The following is an 18,893-nucleotide window of genomic DNA, read 5'->3' on the forward strand; positions in this document are numbered from 1 at the left end:
AAGAGGGCGCCTTACCAGGTCCTCTCTCGGGTCAGTCTTCGACGATTTCGTCAGCCTTCGGATCGGTCGAAGCAAATGCCACAGCAAGTCTTCTTCCAGCTGGACGTCGAGGATCAGCAGTTCCAGTTACTCTTAGAGTGGAGACTCCACTCCAGGATGCTTCTGAACGTTCCTGAACGTTCCTGAACACCTGGCTGCTTCTGAACACTTTTCCAGTGGTGAGAGGTCCCCAGATATACTATCCTCTCTCTCATCCACGCTGCTGGCACACACTCAGCAGCCAATCATACAGAGGGGCATTCATGCAGTCAGTCAGCCAATCAGGCACACAGTGCATTCAGGCCACACTCCTCCCTTCCAGACACTCACAACAGGGAATGTGGATTGGGACAAGTACCTAGCCATTCAACACTACACACTGCATTCAGGCCAGTTTCGGGCAGGGCTGTCTCAGTCTTTGTCTCTCATGCAAGAAATCAGACAACCACAACAAGGAGTGTATATTGGTCACACACTCCATTCACCCAGGTCCCACCCACAGGAGGTACCCACAACATACAGTCACTGGGAAGGCTCCAGTCAGTCTAGCTGGGCCTTCACAACAACACCATATATGGAACTTCCACCCAACAGCCAGTCAGGGGGAAGGGACAGACAGGGCTTCCCAGGACTTTGGGAAAACAAGATAACAGGCAATAGAAAGCAAGAGGCCACAGGGGCCATCTTGTTTTCTATCAGGAATCAACTGATCCCAATGGCAGGGCCTGGGTATCCCAAAATGGAGGACACCCAGAGCACCTGTCAATTTCAGCATGGAGCTGCCACCAGCCCATACCCTGCTCTGGGGCCACCCACAGGTGCCCAAAAACATACACTAGGGGCACAGGGTTGTACCCCTACCCATGGGTGCCATAAGGGTATCCCATGGGTCTGTTCACCAAACCAAAAGAGAGAGCTGCACTGCCAGGAGTTCCACATGGACTCCTGGGCAGAAAACATAACAGAACACACGGTAAAAACAGTAAAAGGACAAGGATTCAGAGGCCCTGTCCCTCAGATGCATTTCCAGCATCACAAGGTGTTCCGGGCATTTAGATGTGCCTGCGGACTGAGGGGCGTGCAGTCATTTTTGCCAACAACTGGTGTAGGCAACATGACTGCGTGGCTGTGAAATGCCCCCAACTATGGCAGTTGTCTGCTGAAATGACCCAGTGGCCAAAAAATGCAGTACATTGAGCACCTTTTCCAAGGAGTGCAGTGCTTGGGAGCCCAGGGTGGGTGATGTAAGATCATCTTCCCACTCCGTGACCAGGTCTAATATGGAAACCTATACCTGCCATAGACCTGGTCATCAGGAATCCCAAAAAGGCTGGTCCTAGGTAGAAATATCCGGTCCCTGGCCATCGTCTGTCCCACGATCACTGCTGCGAGAAATGGTACATTCATCGTAGCTGTATACGTGCATTTGTTGATCACGCTGGCTTTTTATGCATTTGTTTTTGTGCGTGTTGACGTTTCCGCCAGCTATGGCATGGCGTACGTGTTTCAGGATTTGCACGTATTTTCCCGTGCGCCGGCGAGCCCTGTTCAATTCCATGAATATGTGTTTTTAGTGTGCGTATGTGCATTGCGAGGATTTTACTGTGGTACTTCCCTCGTTACGCCCATATTTTTGCTTGTTGTTCCCCATTCCACGTGTCCCCCCCCCCTTTTAAGATGACTGCGCAGACACGGGCGGGCCTTCGCTTGGAGTCTCGTGCAAGGCATTCGTGGTGTCGCAGTTACGTGTTGGACCCACGCGGATTCCTCGGAAGTCATTGTGCTCCATGAATCGACAAACGGGCGCTTGCAAGACCCGTATTTTCCATGCAAATCATTCCATGAATCGGGCCCTTTGTTTTTTTGCTCAGAATCATTTTAGGCTTTGGGCCACCATGTTTTCATGATTTTCCATCTATCATCAACAAAATCGCTTTTGGGGCGCAAGCATTACATATGAAGCTCTCTAAGTGTGGTTCAAATGAACGGGGGTGTCGTAAAACATTAAAAAAACACAACTTTGGGCTTGAGTCGTATGTCAAAAACGGTCACCTTTTGTCTCTTTGTGTATTGTGTGCTTCACTCGTGATGTCTGTGCATGACCTCTGCCGCTTTCCCGATATTGTTTGTTTCACACATGATGCTCAATTTCTTTTCCTATGCCTTTTTTTTAACATTTGGAGGTATAGCCCAAATTTGGACATTTGAAGATATCGCCGATTTCAACTTAATGGTTGGGGGCTCCCCTTGGACCGGAAAACAGTCTGAGGCAACCTTGGGGTGCATACATTATAACAGAGACAAAGAAAATGCCTGGCGGTAAATAGCTGCCTATTCTCCAGCATGGGGTCTGGCATGGATTCACATGCTCATGAAGATTCCCCGTCATCAGGCTGGGAATCCTCGGTAAAGAAAAAATCAGTATCAGTTTCGTTTCTGATCTGTCTTTCGTAGTAGTAACCAATCACTGATCTCTGCGTCATACTGACCACAGCCAATGACTGCCCTCTACCTAAGCCCTGCCTCTGGTAGCCATCTTCAGATTTTTACCACACGTTCAAATGTTGGGAGTCCTCGTGCTTAGCTCTCGAGCTTTTACTGCGTGTTTCGCGCTTTTTCAGGTGAATTTTTACATTTTTTCGGTTAATCGAGCCTCAAGCTCCACCGTTTCTACTCCCGTTAACGGCTACCCGTTGCGGGATTTTCCTACGCCCCTCAATGGTGAAGATTTCGTCGAATCAACTTCTTGGAGGATTCCAGAAGATTCGCGGCCTACTTCTAGATGGCCCAGGATGAGAGTTCGTCGCCCGGACCCAAGCTGTTAAGCAGCTGCCCTGGATGCGGGCTGCAGAATGTGTTTAAGGAAGACGAACATTCGCGATGCCTCTACTGCCTTCATGGGGACAAGACTCATGTAGAGAAGGACTGCCAGTTCTGCAAGAACTTGTCGGAGCGGACCATGAGGGACCGTCGATCCTGTCTCTCAAGCTGGTTGGAGAAGGGCTCGACGGGTGAGAAGAAGAAGAAAGGGTCCGAGCGGGCTTTTAAGTCCTGTGCGGGCGCCCCAGCAACGGGGGCCCAACACCAGGCCAAGCGCCGCAAGTCCGCTGGCTCCGGGAGCGCCGAAAGGTCGGGCTCTTCGGTCGCCAGGCAGGGCGCACCTTCCCCGGCACCGTTAACCACGAGCCAACGCTCCGGTTCGGGGAAGAGAAAGTCCGAGACCCCGGGCAAGCTTCGGGAGAAGCCCCGTCCGATCTCGGAAGAGGGGGAGCGAGGCGTCACCCCTCCCCTGAAGGAGAGGGCCCGGGACGCACCTAAGGTTGTGAAGGCCCCTACCCAGCAGGCGAAGGCCTCTATCGAGGCTATCACGGCGACTCTGGCCAAGCCGGCAGAGACACCGCCAGCGGAGACCGCCTCCGGGACTAGAGTTTCCCTGCCGCCAAGGAGGGAATCCTCTTTTCAGCCCATCGTCGTGGCCGCCATGATGGAAGAAGCGAGGGGGGGCACGGTGCCCTCCTCGAGCTCGGAGTCAGCCTCGGAGGAGGAACTGACCGAGGCCGTGAGGAACCTCGAAGTCCAACTCGAGAAGGTTCGATCCCGTCAGGAAGATCCTCGGGAGATGACCGAGGAAGACGACGATGGTGAGGAAGAGCGGCCTTCCCTTCCGGCGCAGCCGAATCCTAGGCCTCAGGATGGCTTGGCGGCCATATGTCTGCCATCCAGTCCTTATGCTCTGAGATAAGGACGAGATTCCCACGGCCCAGGCCGGAGGACCCGCAACCTGGCCCGTCGGGAAGTCCTCAGAACAAACGACAGAGGACCCAACCCTCTCCTCCGCTCGTCCCCATAAGGCCTACAGTTCCCTCCTCATCCTCCCACGAGTCGGGAGATGACGGTGCGTTGGGCTCGACGACGGGTTCTGAGGGCGACGACGACGGAACGGGTCTCCCGTCTTCCGTCGCACGGGCCTCGCCGCCCGACGAGATTGGCTCATTCCACGCCATGATCGCCAGGGCGTCCGAATTGTTCCAGCTCTGCCCGGAGGAGCAGAAAAAGGAAGGTTTCCTCTATCAGCGCCGGGAGGCCAAGAGGAAGACGGTCATCGCGGTGCCCCTAATCGATGACATCTGGGAGGAGGGCCTTTCGGTTCTCAAGAACCCCTCCACGGCACCAGCCAAACGGGACCGGTACGAGAAGAAGTACCGGGTCCCCGAAACCACTCCCCTGTGCCTCAGGGCCCAGCCAACGCCAGACTCGGTCATCTTGGCGGCGGCAAAGAAGAAAGCGGCGGGGTCAGGAGCCTCGACTTCGAATTCCCCGCCGGACGGCGAGGGAAAGAAGTTGGACGCCATGGGGCGGCGGGTCATTTCGTCGGCGGCGACGACGATCAAAGCGGCCAACACCCTGGCGATCGTGGCCCGTTACGACAGGAAGCTCTGGTTTAAGCTGGCCCCCATATTGGACTTCCTGCCGGACGACAAGAGGTCCGAGGCCCTGGAAATACTGCAAGAGGGCGAGGTGGCGTCAGACCACGCCATAACGGTGGCAACCGATATTGCGGATACCGGGTTCCGCCAGCTGGGCAACAGTGTTTGCCTACGACGACGGGGTTGGCTCCGGGCGACCGACTTCCGTCAGGAAGTCCAGACCAGGGTGTTGGACATGCCGTTCGACGGCAGCTACTTGTTCGGGAAGGCGGTGGACGAATCCCTCCAAGCCATAAAAACGGACACGGAGACGGCCCGCGCCCTAGGAGCCCTTCAGCAACGACGGCCCTTTCGGAGCTCCGGAGGCAGATAGGGTGCCTCCAAAGGATCCAGCGGTGGCTCGTCGTCCTACCGCCAGGCGGCACGCTCCTCGTCTCAGGAGGCCTACAGGGGTCGCGGCAAGCAGGGAGCGCCTCGCCGCCGTTGGCAAGGTGGCCAGGGCGGCAAGGCCACCACCTCCAAGCAGGACTGAACCAGCCGTGGTCTCGGGCCCCCACCGAAGCACCCCGGTGGGAGGCCGGCTGACGAACTTCGTCGGCGTGTGGAAGTCCATCTCCACCGACCGTTGGGTGCTGGATACCCTGGCAAGAGGACACTCTATCGAATTCCTGAAGAAGTGCCCTCACGTTCCACCTGTGGCCAGGAAGGAAAATCACGTCCCGCAACTGCTGTTGGAAGTATGGGCGATGCTCAGGAAAGGCGCCATCGAGCTTGTCCCGAAGAGGCTCTGGGACTCCGGGGTATACTCAAGGTACTTCCTCGTCAGGAAGAAGACGGGCGGCTGGCGCCCCATCCTGGACCTTCGTCCTTTGAACAAATACATCAGATCACAAAAGTTCAGGATGGTCACCCTCCAGCACGTACTGGGACAGCTGGAGGAAGGCGACTTTCTATCGTCGTTGGACCTGGAAGATGCATACTTCCATGTTTCCATCCTCAAAAGTCACTGAAAGTTCCTCAGGTTCGTCGTCCAGGGACGCCACTACCAATTCAGAGCACTGCCGTTCAGATTGAAGTCAGCCCCCAGGGTCTTTACCAAGTGCCTAGCACCAGTGGCGGCGCAGCTGCGCCTGCAGGGGATTCACGTCTACCCCTACCTGGACGACTGGCTCATCCGCTCAAGGACGAGGGAACTCGCCGTCGAACACACTGCAAGGACCGTCCAGCTACTCACAGTCCTGGGATTCGCCATAAACTACCCAAAGTCCCACCTGGTGCCGTCGCAGGTGGTCCTGTTTCTGGGAGCGAAGCTCGATACAGTGAGGCGCCTGGCGGCCCCGTCGGAAGAACGGACGAAGACCATTCTAGGCAAAGTGCAGCACCTGCTTGCCACGGACGTGGCCAGGGTGAGGTCCATCAAGTCCCTCCTGGGGATGATGTCCTCTTGTATCTACCTGGTGCGCCTCTGCAGACTACGGATGCGCCCACTTCAAGAATTTCTCGACGCCGTTGGATGCAGGCGACGGGCACCTTCGAAGACAGGGTCCCCCTCAACGAGGTGTTCCGGCGGGCGATTCAATGTTGGGGCGTTCGAGCGCACCTCACGGCGGGCAAGGACTTTCAGACGCCGGCGTACCAGGAGACGGTGACGACGGACGCCTCCCTGGAAGGTTGGGGCGCCCACACCGGAGATCTCCACGCAAGAGGCCTCTGGCTCCCGGAGGAGAGGCTCCTGCACATCAACGTCCTGGAACTCCGAGCCGTGTTCTGGGCTCTCAAATCGTTCCTCCCGTCGCTCAAGGGCAAGGTGGTGCGGATCTTCACGGACAACACCACGACAATGTTTTACATACGGAAGCAGGGAGGCACCAGATCCGCAGCCCTATCCAAGGAGGCACAGGATCTGTGGCACTGGGCGGTCGCCCAGGGGATGTTCCTGGTTCCCTTCCACCTGGCAGGAGAAAGAAACACCATCGCCGACTCGCTCAGCAGGGAGCTGCGCGCGTGTCATGAGTGGGAACTGCGCCAGGATCAGGTGGATCAACTCTTCCGACGATGGGGCAAACCCCAAATCGACATGTTCGCAACAGCGACGAACTCGAAGTGCAAAAGGTTCGCCAGCAGGTTTCCCTAGCCGAGAAGCATGGGCGATGCGTTCTCGTTCCCCTGGGACGCCCTATACCTGTATGCATTCCCTCCGTTGCCGTTGCTGCTTCGACTCATCAGCCAGCTCAAGAGGTCCCGGTGCAGGATGATCCTCGTTGCACCGGCGTGGCCGAGGCAGATCTGGTTCCCAGACCTTCTGGACTTGTCAACATCCCCTCCCATCAAGCTGTCGGCGGACGCGGACCTTCTCTTCAGAGAAGGAGGCGCCATCTTCCACCACGACCCAGCGTCGCTGAACCTGAAGGCTTGGCTCCTGCAGCGCTAGAGTTTGGAGGCTACGATATACCGGCCGATTGCAGAGAGGTTCTTGCAAAGGCCAGGGCGTCCTCGACTCTCAAATGCTACGGTCATAAGTGGAAGAGGTTCTCTATCTGGTGCCGAGCAAAGAAGATCAACCCCCTACGGATTACGGCCCCTCAAGTGCTGCCGTACCTGCTATCGCTGGCAAAGGCTGGGCTAGCCCATGCCTCCATTAAGATTCATCTGGCAGCGATCTCCCGGTATACCAGAACCACAGGACGGACGTCCCTGTGCTCCCATCGACTGGTAAAAGAGTTTATGAAAGGACTGTTCCGGTCGTTCCCGCCGGTGAAGGCCCCGGCGTGGGAACTTAACGTGGTGCTGACCAGGCTCATGGGGCCCCCATTCGAGCCGATGCACTCCACACCGATGAAGTTTGTGTCGTGGAAGACTGCGTTCCTGGTGGCCATTACCTCCGCACGACGAGTGGGAGAGATCCAGGCCCTATCCTGCAAAGCACCGCACTTGACTTTCCATGCCTCGAGGGTGGTGCTTAGGACGCACCCCTCCTTTATGCCCAAGGTGCCATCGGACTTCCATCTTAACGAGCCCTTGGTGTTACCTGTTTTCTTCCCGTCTCCTTCGTCGCCGGCCGAGAGGACTTTGCACTCGCTGGATGTGGCTAGAGTGCTGAAGTTCTACGTGGACCGCACGAAGAGTTTCCGGAGGACATTACAGCTGTTCGTGAACTTTGGACCTGTGAATCAAGGGCAGGCTCTCTCGAAGTCTTCTATTTCCAGATGGCTCTACGGCTGCATCATGCACTGTCACCGGTGGGCTAACCGACCACTGCCAGGCCGTCCGAGAGCTCATTCGACCAGATCGATCGATGCTACTAAGGCGTTCTTATCTGGTGTGCCCCTGCTGGACATCTGCAGGGCTGCTACGTGGAGGTCGACGCACACCTTCACGAGATTCTACTGCATCGATCGGGATTCCAGGGAGGAGTCCAGGGTCGGCCAAGCAGTGCTGCGCAACCTGTTTGCTTAAGGTGAGCCTGGTGAGGAGGTAAGAGAGGCTTAATGTTGAGTTTTTTGTATTGCTTAATGTTGAGCCTTTTGCCATCCCCCGTGGTTGTGCATGTGTGTACTGCTATTTATTCTTATATTCATGAGCATGTGAATCCATGCCAGACCCCATGCTGGAGAAGGGACAAGTTACTTACCTGTAACTGTTGTTCTCCAGCATGGGTCTGGCATGGATTCACATGCGAACCCTCCCGCCTATCCCTCTGCGGCTCTTCACTTGGTCATACTGCCACTTCACGTACTACCAAATCTGAAGATGGCTGCCAGAGGCGGGGCTTAGGTAGAGGGCAGTCATTGGCTGTGGTCAGTATGACGCAGAGATCAGTGATTGGTTACTACTACGAAAGACAGATCAGAAATGAAACTGATACTGATTTTTTCTTTACCGAGGATTCCCAGCCTGACAACGGGGAATATTCATGAGCATGTGAATCCATGCCAGACCCATGCTGGAGAACAACAGTTACAGGTAAGTAACTTGTTCCTTATCACAAGACTCTCAGATGTTCGGGAGCTGAAACAGTAAATACTCACTGATTATCACCTTGGTTCCTTTTAACACTGGTTCCTCCTCATCAGTCCCTTGCTGTCAAAGAAGGATTTATAGCTTTTCAGTTGGCATTTAGGATGTCAGCTCCCTGCTGGGTGGCCGGCTAGTGATAATCGGCGGATATTAGCCTACAGGGGCATCTTTTTGTTTTAAATGTGTGCTTTGCAGCACTCACGTTAAAAGCTTAATTTGCTGGAGCCTTTCATTTCACCACTTCCAATTGACAGCCTGAAGGGCAACACACATTTTCTTGTCACCTCCTCTGAAGTGGTTTTGCATTTTCTGTCCAGTTGAACCGGATCTGCCTGTTACCTGCTCTAGGTACAAGTCATACTCTAAGAGGTATCTGATGTCATCTTTTTTTTTTTTTTTTTTTTTTTTTTTTTTAAACTTTCTTTATTGATGGTCACAAAGGTACATCGGCATCACATTACATAAAAAAAGGAAAAGGAAAAAAGGAGCTTGCATGTATGACAATGAGTGCGTTCAACCATAGTTCTATGTACACTGTTACAATGGCATGTCATCATTCTCAATCGTGTTACACAAATAGACCCTGAAGGGGCCCCATATGTCCTTGGGCCTGCATATTGTAGGTCGGGTAATAACAAATTGTTCCTCTGTCTCATTTACATGCGTTACCTCTTTCAAAAAATGATTCATACTAGGCGGGGCGGGACTCTTCCATTTCTGGAGTATGCATTTCTTGGCAATGGCACAGATAATATTAAATAATCTACGTATTTTTTCAGAACATTTGCCAATATCGCCAAATAAGTATTTCTGAGGAGTCATAACCGGGGGAACTTGTGTTATTTCCTCCAGTAATTCCGCCACTTCTCCCCAGAACCCCGCCACCACCGGACATCTCCAATACATATGGAAGGCATCAGCCTGAGGTGAATCGCATTTAGGGCAGGAATCGGAGGCCCCCGGCACAAACCTAGCAACCTTGGAGGGTGTATAATGTAACCTATTTAGGATCTTAAATTGAATCAGTCTCAAACCAGAGTTAAGCGAGACGTTTTTAGTAAGCATGCAATACCTTGCCCATTTGTCCTCCTCAATTGGTGTCTGTAGGTCTGCCTCCCACCTCTCCCTGACGCGGCTAAGTGTAGGCGTATGGGCCTGAACCATGGTGTATAACCTGGAGATCCCCAAGCCTTTGGTAGTTGTTACTAACTGTATACACGGATGACCAACCGGTTCATCCGGAAACATCGGCCATCGCTTAATAAATGCAGACCTCATACGGTAGTATTGGAGAGTTTTAAGTGGTCCATCTCCCAGTGCCCTCAGGAACAACTTCAAATCCGCAAACTTTCCCTCCACAAACATATCACCTACTTTCATCTCCCCATCAGGGTCCCACGATTCTCGTATACCAGTATCATGCGTGGGAGGCAAGCCCGGAAAGTTCCAAAGAGGGACCTCCGGGTTATAGGGTGTCTCAATCTTCAGCCTTTTGAATATCGCCTCCCATGCCCCTACAGTGGAGCTCACAGGGTTATAATCACAAGTATCTCTATACTTGGTGTCGAAAAGGACAGATTGTATATTTGTGGGGTGTGTGGTACGTTTCTCTATCCATGCATGTGGTGTGCTTTCTGGGGACTCGTACCAGTGTTTTGCAAACTGAGCCTGGGAAACATAATAGTACAGCTCAAAGTCAGGGGCAGCTATGCCCCCCATGGAATATGGTTCCGTCATTTTTTCCCAGCTTATTCTAGCCGTTTTTCCGCCCCAGACAAATGTGACAGCCATAGTACGGAGTTTGGTGAAAAAGATTCTGCCTGGCCATATGGGGATGTTGACAAAAAGGTACAGTAACTTGGGAAGGATCACCATTTTAAGGACCGCGACTCTACCTGCCAGCGAGAGAGGGAGGCGCCCCCACATCTGGAGTTTCGCGCCTACGTTACGCAGTACAGTCTCATGATTGTCGGTGTACAACGTGTGTTTGTCTCTAGATACCAGAACCCCCAAGTATCTGATGTGGTGCTCTGACCATCTAAGCCCTCCAGTGGTGGGGGGCCTAACAGTGGCCGGGGTAAGTGGAAAGATCTCAGACTTGGTTTTGTTTATGGTGTACCCGGAGTATGCTGCAAACTCCTGTATCTCTTCCATTATAGGTGTCAAATTCACCTCGGGTTCTTTGATATATAGTAATGTATCATCCGCATAGAGTGAAACCAGCTGGGTGGACCCCTTCATCAAAATCCCTCGGTGTGAATGTCTCAGTCTGACTGCGGCCGCCATTGGTTCAATGGTTAAGGCAAACAGAAGGGGCGAGAATGGGCATCCCTGTCTGGTACCCCTGCCCAAAAGGAACATATCAGAGATGGTTTTATTGGTTAATACTCGTGCACCAGGTTTAGTATATAGTAACCGAACATAGTTTATAAAATTGGGGCCCATCCCGAACGCCTCAAGAACCGCAAGAAGGTAGACCCACGAGACAGAGTCGAATGCCTTTTCTGCATCGAGGGCTATAGCCACCGCGCTTTTACCCGGATCTATCTGTGCCATAATGCCAAAAAGTCTGCGCAGATTCAGGGCGGTGGACCTCGTGGGAATAAACCCATTCTGATCAGGGTGGACAAGGGTGGGAACAGCTGGGAGAAGTCGGTTCGCTAGGACTTTCGCAAATATTTTTGCATCTGTGTTTATAAGTGACAGGGGTCTATATGACGAAACGTCCTGTGGTGGTCGTCCTGGCTTGGGGAGGACCGTTATTACAGCTTCCCTCATGGTTGGAGGAAGGATTTTATTTTCAAGAGCCTCCTCCCACACCTGTATTAATATAGGGACAAGTTCCTCGCGGAACTCTTTGTAAAATTCGGCCCCAATTCCATCCGACCCAGGGGCCCTGCCTGACGAAAGCCCCTTGATTGCTTCCGTGACCTCGTCTGGGGTTATCGGTAGGTCCATGGTGAGGCGTTCCTCCTCAGTGAGCTTAGGGAGTGAGAGGGCCTCTAAATATGACCTAATTTCCGGGAGTGACTTCAAATCTTTGTTTGAATAGAGGTGTTTATAGAAGTTTGAAAATTCCCCATTTATCTCTGCGTCAGTGAGGCGTACATCGCCTTGTGCTGTATGAATACTGGTGATCAGGGTGGGTTGTCTACCCTGCTTAAGTAAATTGGAAAGGGTTCTACCCGCCTTATTTCCCTCCCCATATCTGCGAGCTCGTATGGGTGCTGCGATATATTGCACCTCTCTGCCGGCCAATTTGTTAAACTCTAGCAGGTGTACTTGTATGTCTCCCAATATGTCTTTATTTTGGGTACGTGTGAATTCAGCTTCCAACCTATCTAGTTTGGACTCAACCTCAGTTAACTCGGTTCTCACCCTTTTAAGCATACCAGCAGACCTGGATATCAACACTCCCCTCAACCAAACCTTAAAGGATTCCCATACTGTTGAAATCTTATCAACCGATCCCACATTGTTCACCAGATACTCCACAATTTCAACATGCAATGTCTCAATTTCCCCGGGGTCTGAGAGCATTCCACCGGGCATCCTCCACCTTCTGGCGGGTGCGGGAACATTCTGGAGCAATAGGTTCAACAACACTGGGGAATGGTCTGTCATAGTGCGTGGAAGAATCTCACATCCCTTCAGCGCCGTCATCATTGATGAAGAGAGCAGCCAGTAATCAATTCTAGATTCAGAGTCGTGGACTGAAGAGTAAAATGTGTATCGTTTACCATCAGGATGTAGCTCCCTCCAAGAATCCACTAACAGTAGTTGAGACAGGATGTGTGTGAGAGTCTGGGCGGCTTTGCTGGGAGCTCTAACAGCCTTAGAGGCCCTGTCTAGGCTAGGGTCAAGGACCAGATTAAAATCTCCACCCCAGATTATCTTTGAAGTTTCAAGCGAAACAATTATCTGATAGAGTTCCAGGTAAAATGCAGGGTCGTCGACATTGGGCCCATACGTGTTGACTAGAAGAAGGCGCAGGGAGGAGATTGCCCCCCAAACCAAAACATACCTCCCCAGCTGGTCCACCCTGTGGCCCTCCGGCCTAAACCCCAGTCCTGGATGTATGAGTGTGATGACCCCCCTGGACTGAGACGAATAGTCTGTGTAGTATCTAAGGGATCCCCATCTAGGCAATATGCGCATATTATCGGTCCCCACCATGTGAGTTTCCTGTAACATCAGTATCTGGGGATTGTGTCTGGTGATGTAGTTATCAATCTTTTTCACTTTCATATGATTATTTAGCCCCCGAACATTCCATGTTAAAAGTTTAACCTTCAGACCCTCGCCTGGACATTATAAGGAAGCGTCTGTCATTGCCATGAGCAGGAGTTCTATAGTATTCATACACTTTGCTCGGTACCGGTACAAGTGTGACCACATTTTTCCGTTTCAAATCATAGATACCAACTTTGTGCCACAGTAGGGCTGATCCAGTCCTGTAACGTCCAATCCCAACTCCCCTTCCCACCCCCCCACCCTCATTGTCACCCCCAACTTGACAATGGATCAAACCAAACTCGTGGAACCTTCCGAGGGTAGCCATGTTGCTTCACATGGCCGCCGACTGGGTCCCAGCCTCCACCTGCTCGTAGTGTCTGGACCAATAAGTGTTACTCATCTTCTTAATTACATCCCTCGAGCCCCTTATGTTATATCTGCATTTGTCACATGCGATCATAATCCCCCTTCAGTCCGCCGGTCTGGGCCTGTTGTTTTGCGCCGGCCTGCCCCCCTTGGGAGGTAGAGGTATAGAGGTTTCGATGTAGTGTGTAGCCTCAGCCGGGGATTCAAAAAAATGCGCCCTGCCTGCATGCTGGATCCGCATCTTGGCAGGAAATATGAGAGCATATGGGATTTGACGGTTTCGCAGGAGCTTTTTAACGGGCTCGTAGGATCTCCTGTCTGCCTGCACCCCGGCAGAGAAGTCAGGATATATATGAATGCGATTTTCCTCGAATTGAAGTGTTCCTTTCTCTCTTGCTCTGCGTAGGATTGTGTCCCTATCTCTGTAGTTCAGGAGTTTTGCAATAATAGTGCGTGGCGGGGCACCCGGTTTAGGAGCCGGGGCCAAAGTGCGATGCGCCCTTTCGACCAGAAAGTGATCTGAAAATGCCTCTCGCCCAAATAATGTTGTCAGTAGCTCCTCCAATTGTCGCTCCATCTGGCTTTTCCCAAAGGATTCAGAAACCCCCACCACACGGATGTTGTTCCTCCTTGATCTAGATTCGAGATCCTCGCACTTGTTTTGCAGTTTGGCCAAGTCTCCTTTGATCTGGGCGATATCTCGGGTGTGGTGTGTGATGGTATCTTCATTGGAACTTATTCTGTTTTCAACCTCTGTGACACGTGAACTTTCCTTCTCCACTCTGGCCTTAAGTGAGCCCATGGTGGAGACAATGTCATCCAATTTCGTATTAATAGAAAGGAAGCCACTCTGAACTATTTTTGTTAATTTATCAACGTGATCGCCAGGTTCAGGGTTCGAGGTCACCTCAGTGGAAGAATGGAGCTCCTCAACCGTAGCAGTGTTTTGACTTCCCGTGTATGCGTCCATCGGGCCCCTCTTCTTGCCTGCCGGGGTTTTGGAGCCCCTTGCCGCCTTGGATGGTTCCCCCATAATAATATCCGCTATATTGGCTGTGTCGATGGAGTGGTCTCACCCTCGTGCTGTGTGTATGAAACGGGACGGGATGAGGTGATTCACCCCCGACTCCTGAGGGAAGCCACCCAATATGTCTGAAGGACCGTCCCCAAACCCGCTGTGGAACGGCGGTGCCAACTCGTGATCCTGTAGGTGTATGTTAACCCCTCCGGCCCCCGAAAGTTATTTCACCGGGAGATGGCTGCGAGCCGAAAATGTAGGAGCGCCGGGTGGGTCCACCTCACCTTATTCGGATGTGAGCCGCTCCCGGGGGACCTCCGTCAGGCGGGCTATGGCGTATGCAATTCCCTCCTTCAGCCGGGAACCCGCCAAAATGATCAGCCCGGCCGCTGGACCCACCGGAGCTCCAAGCGCGGCGTCGCTCTAGGATGGGTGTCCAACCGGTCGCGGGGTCAAGTCTTCCAGGACCGCTCCCCCAGCAGCAAGCTCAGCAGCGCGATCCCAGCACGGAGAGCGGGCGCCGGAATGGGCCTCAGGCTCCTCCCCCACGCGGCCTCTCCGAGCGCCAAAGCCGCGGCTCTCGAGTGAACCGCCCTGGTATCCGACTCCGGGCCTCGACCGCCGCAGGGGCCGGTTAATGTTCGGGCCGGAACAGCTCCGACCTCCCCGGTCACCGGCAAACAGGAGTTGCAGGGGATGGTCTCGAGTACCTGGGCCAGCGATGCCTGTGTCCTGGGTACGCTAGGCAGGTCCAAGACGGATTTATTCCAACAGGATTTGTCAGTGGAGCGGGAGCTCAGCAATCAGGCGGCCATTTGCAGCGTGCGCTGATGTCATCTTTGAAAGTGCTCTTAAGGTTCCAGTATTACAAAATAGGAAGTTGTAGAGCCTGTGGGCTGGCACTCTGGTTCATTACAAAGGCTGTAAGATCCCCACAACCACTTATTAAGAAACGTTCTGCTTCCCTCATTCCTGCCCCCTACAGGCAATTCACCCCCAGTGTAATGGGAACATTCCCGTTGGACTCATGCAGTGACAATGTATGTTTCCAAATACTAGGCTGATCCCCATTTCGGGGGCTGCCTCTCTCACCGTTGCTCTGCATCTACAGTTAACCATTACAAAACCTCCCTCTGGCTCATTGAATGATGGCTGTGTTTTGTTAGCCTTGTTGCTGTCAGCAACAGCTGGTGTGGCTCTATTAAACAGCGGCTTTTGGTTACAGAGATAGAGACAGAGACATGGGGGGAGGCAGGACTTGACAGAAAAAGAGAGCGGAAACAGTGGGAGCAAGAGAGAGACATAATGAGTAAAAGACAGGGAGAAGGTGTTGGAAAGAGAGAGGTGGAATGCTAGATCAGCGTATGATATGATATGACATTTATAATGCGCCTATACACAAGTGTTTGAAGGCGCAACAAGGCAAGGGAGGGGGAATAGAGGGAAGACAGACAACAAACTTACTAGGCCAGGTGTCATTCAGATCGCGCAAGTGCAAGGGAAGGGGGAAAAGAAAAGTGCGTGGGGGAGTGCAGTACATGGGATAATAAATAACATAAAATAAATAAAGAACGACCAGCTGGTGGCAAGTGCAGGGTCAGTGCAGACATAAGTGCTGGATTGGGGACTGTAGGGATACAGAAAACAGTCCCCAGGTGCAGGGGTTGCCAGGGAGGCAGCACAAGCGTGCAAATGGCAGGGCTTGGGCCCGAGATCAGATGAGTGGCCAGGAAACCCGTGCAGTCTCAGTATCAGCTAGGACCTGAGCAGGGGAGAGGGGGAGAGAAAGCAGAAGCAAAGAGGAAGGTTTTTAGGTGCTTCCGGAACCAAAGATAGTGGCCTTGGCACGTCTAGTTTATATAGTTTGGCCTATCCAATCCATTCTTTCTAATTTTCTGATCGCTCATATCGATTGCCAGTCATGCACATTTGCAAACTCTATATGTGAGTGTGGTCCGGCACCGTGCATCCCCTCCGGTCTTCTGTATTTTGCCCGTCTCCTGTCCCTTTCATCATGCTTCTCTTCTTGCTCTCACAGGTTTTCTCCCCATCCCATTTTGCTGCCTAGATAGACTGATTCATCTTATGATTTAATGGATGGGTAATGTTTGTGTTTTCAGTGCGCCCGAAACTGCAGATGAAGATAACTACTCCTGAGGGATGGGTCCGCGGCACTAACATGGCTCTGACAGCAGCCAACTTCTATCCCAGGGACCTTCCAATCAAGTGGATGGCTTGGGATGAAGAACTCTCACACCGCACCGTTCCTAAAGCGGAAGCCGATGGGACCTTCTCCTTGACAAGCACCTGCACCCTCAACCTACGCCAGGTACATGATTGTTGCCCCGTAAAGGTTACCGTGGGGACGTTCTCACTGACCCTGCAACGTGAGAACGAGAGTACAAGGTGGCGTCAAACTGAACGCAAAGACTCTGACCCGGACATTGATATTTCTTATGCTGACTCATTGCAAGACATGCAAGCGCCCTCTAAGTGATGGTGGCCGGTCTTCCTTCTTCCGGAAGTCTGATTGGTGACGGAGTCTGCATGCTCCCGTGCTTGGGGCCTTCTGCCCTGTGAGTATACCATGAGCTTTCAGTTATCTGACATTAAGTATCGTCTAATTGCCGGTGGGGTGCGCTTCTCCAGTCACTGAATTGATCTGGACTAGAGGGGCCTTTACTGTGTTGTATGAGATTTCTTTTTTTTAAGTACCCCTAAATCACTCAATTACAAGTGCACTATTTTTTTAAAACCTCATTTAAAATGTGCTATGTTGCTAATGGGTTTAAATATTTTGGTTGGGCAACCCACCTAAATACCCGTTCCTCAATGTGACATTTGTTAAGCCTATTTTGTGTTAATATGACAATGCCTAAGAGTGTTTCGCCCTTTACCCCAAATTATTTCATGAACACTTTTTCTTCATATATTTCCTTTGCCCTTGGTTTTTTTTCATTTCCTTTTCTGTGTATTTCCTTGGTTTTTTTACAGGGGGCGTGGGTGCATACCCACCCCTTTCTTTTGCTCCTTTCCGCTACCCTCTCCTCTCTTGACTTTTACTGTCTACCTCTTTACTTTTAGTGGTAGAAAGCGAAAGTGGAACTTTTCACTTTCTACCAGTACTTTGTTTCCTGTCCTCTCTCTCTTTCCCTAGTCCCCCTTTCCCAGAACCGCCCAGGCTTCTTTTTCTACTGTCCCCTTTCCCTGACTGTATTCCCCATGGCATCCCCTGTGTTTTGTAACAACTGTGATAACTCTTTTCCTCTTCCTTCCAATTCTGCATGTATCAGATATGTATAGCTATTTCAAGTACAGACATTGTTTTATTTTTCTTTTGGTAAAAAAACATTTTCTGAAAGGAAGTTGACAACCGGTAATTGCAAATAAAGCATTGGACCGGTGACTGCACACCCACTACTGAACACTTCTAGTAAAGTGATGACAATTAAACGAAATGTAAGGTTAAGATGAATTATGTTTAAAGTGTCTTGGATGTCATTGTTTTATCTTTATTGTTGTTTATGGAATGACATGCGAATTCGTTCTGATTTTGAGGTATATTAGAACTGTTTGTATATTTTGATTTTACTGATGCATTATGAGAGGAAATGTAGTTCTAACTTTTTGACTTTTAATGGAATTTACATTGTAATCATTGTATTTGTTATTAAAGGTTGAATGATTTTAACCATATAATAATAAAAAATGAAAAACCATTACTGAACACTTCGAGTAAAGTGACCCTCGCCTCTAATGTTTATCAGCCTCTGTGATGAACTGAAGAGCCATGGAGAGTAGCAATACAGTGGCAGTGCTCACACACAGGCCAGTAAATGGGAGCATTAGTTGCTCTGTGATGAACTGAAGAGCCATGGAGAGTAGCAATACAGTGGCAGTGCTCACACACAGGCCAGTAAATGGGAGCATTAGTTGCTCTGTGATGAACTGAGGAGCCATGGAGAGCCGCAATACAGTGGCAGTGCTCACACACAGGCCAGTAAATAGGAGCATTAGTTGCTCTGTGATGACCTGATGAGCCATGGAGAGCAGCAATACAGTGGCATTGCTCACAGACAGGCCAGTAAATAGGAGCATTAGTTGCTCTGTGATGAACTGATGAGCCACGGCGAGCAGCAATACAGTGGCAGCGCTCACACACAGGCTAGTAAATGGGAGCATTAGTTGCTGTGTGATGAACTGAAGAGCCACGGAGAGCAGCAATACAGTGGCAACGCTCACACACAGGCCAGTAAATGGGAGCATTAGTTGCTCTGTGATGAACTGAAGAGCCACGGAGAGCAGCAATACAGTGGCAACGCTCACACACAGGCCAGTAAATGGGAGCATTAGTTGCTCTGTGATGAACAGAAGAGCCACGGAGAGCAGCAATACAGTGGCAGTGCTCACACACAGGCCAGTAAATGGGAGCATTAGTTGCTCTGTGATGAACTGAGGAGCCATGGAGAGCAGCAATACAGTGGCAGTGCTCACACACTGGCCAGTAAATGGGAGCATTAGTTGCTCTGTGATAACCTGAGGAGCCATGGAGAGCAGCAATACAGTGGCAGTGCTCACACACAGCACACACAGGCCAGTAAATCGTAGCATTAGTTGCTCTGTGATGAACTGAGGAGCCATGGATGAACTGAGGAGCCATGGAGAGCAGCAATGCAGTGGCAGTGCTCACACACAGGCCAGTAAATGGGAGCATTAGTTGCTCTGTGATGACCTGAGGAGCCATGGAGAGCAGCAATACAGTGACAGTGCTCACACACAGGCCAGTAAAT

At 51.6% G+C, this 18,893-nt stretch overlaps 1 protein-coding gene across 1 annotated transcript in view; it reads left to right on the top strand.

Annotated features, from left to right (window-relative positions):
• LOC138498041 (uncharacterized) overlaps positions 1 to 17,706 on the top strand; it is a 458,173-nt gene extending 440,467 nt beyond the window's left edge. The window contains exon 6 of the mRNA XM_069621879.1: positions 16,224 to 17,706. Coding sequence (XP_069477980.1) covers positions 16,224 to 16,600 — 377 coding nt within the window. The 3' untranslated portion in view covers positions 16,601 to 17,706. The remainder of the gene's footprint in view (positions 1 to 16,223) is intronic.
• Positions 17,707 to 18,893: the final 1,187 nt, after the last annotated feature.

The sequence above is a fragment of the Ambystoma mexicanum genome, chromosome 5q, assembly GCF_040938575.1.
Source record: "Ambystoma mexicanum isolate Mex_15411 chromosome 5q, UKY_AmexF1_1, whole genome shotgun sequence".
NCBI lineage: Eukaryota > Metazoa > Chordata > Amphibia > Caudata > Ambystomatidae > Ambystoma > Ambystoma mexicanum.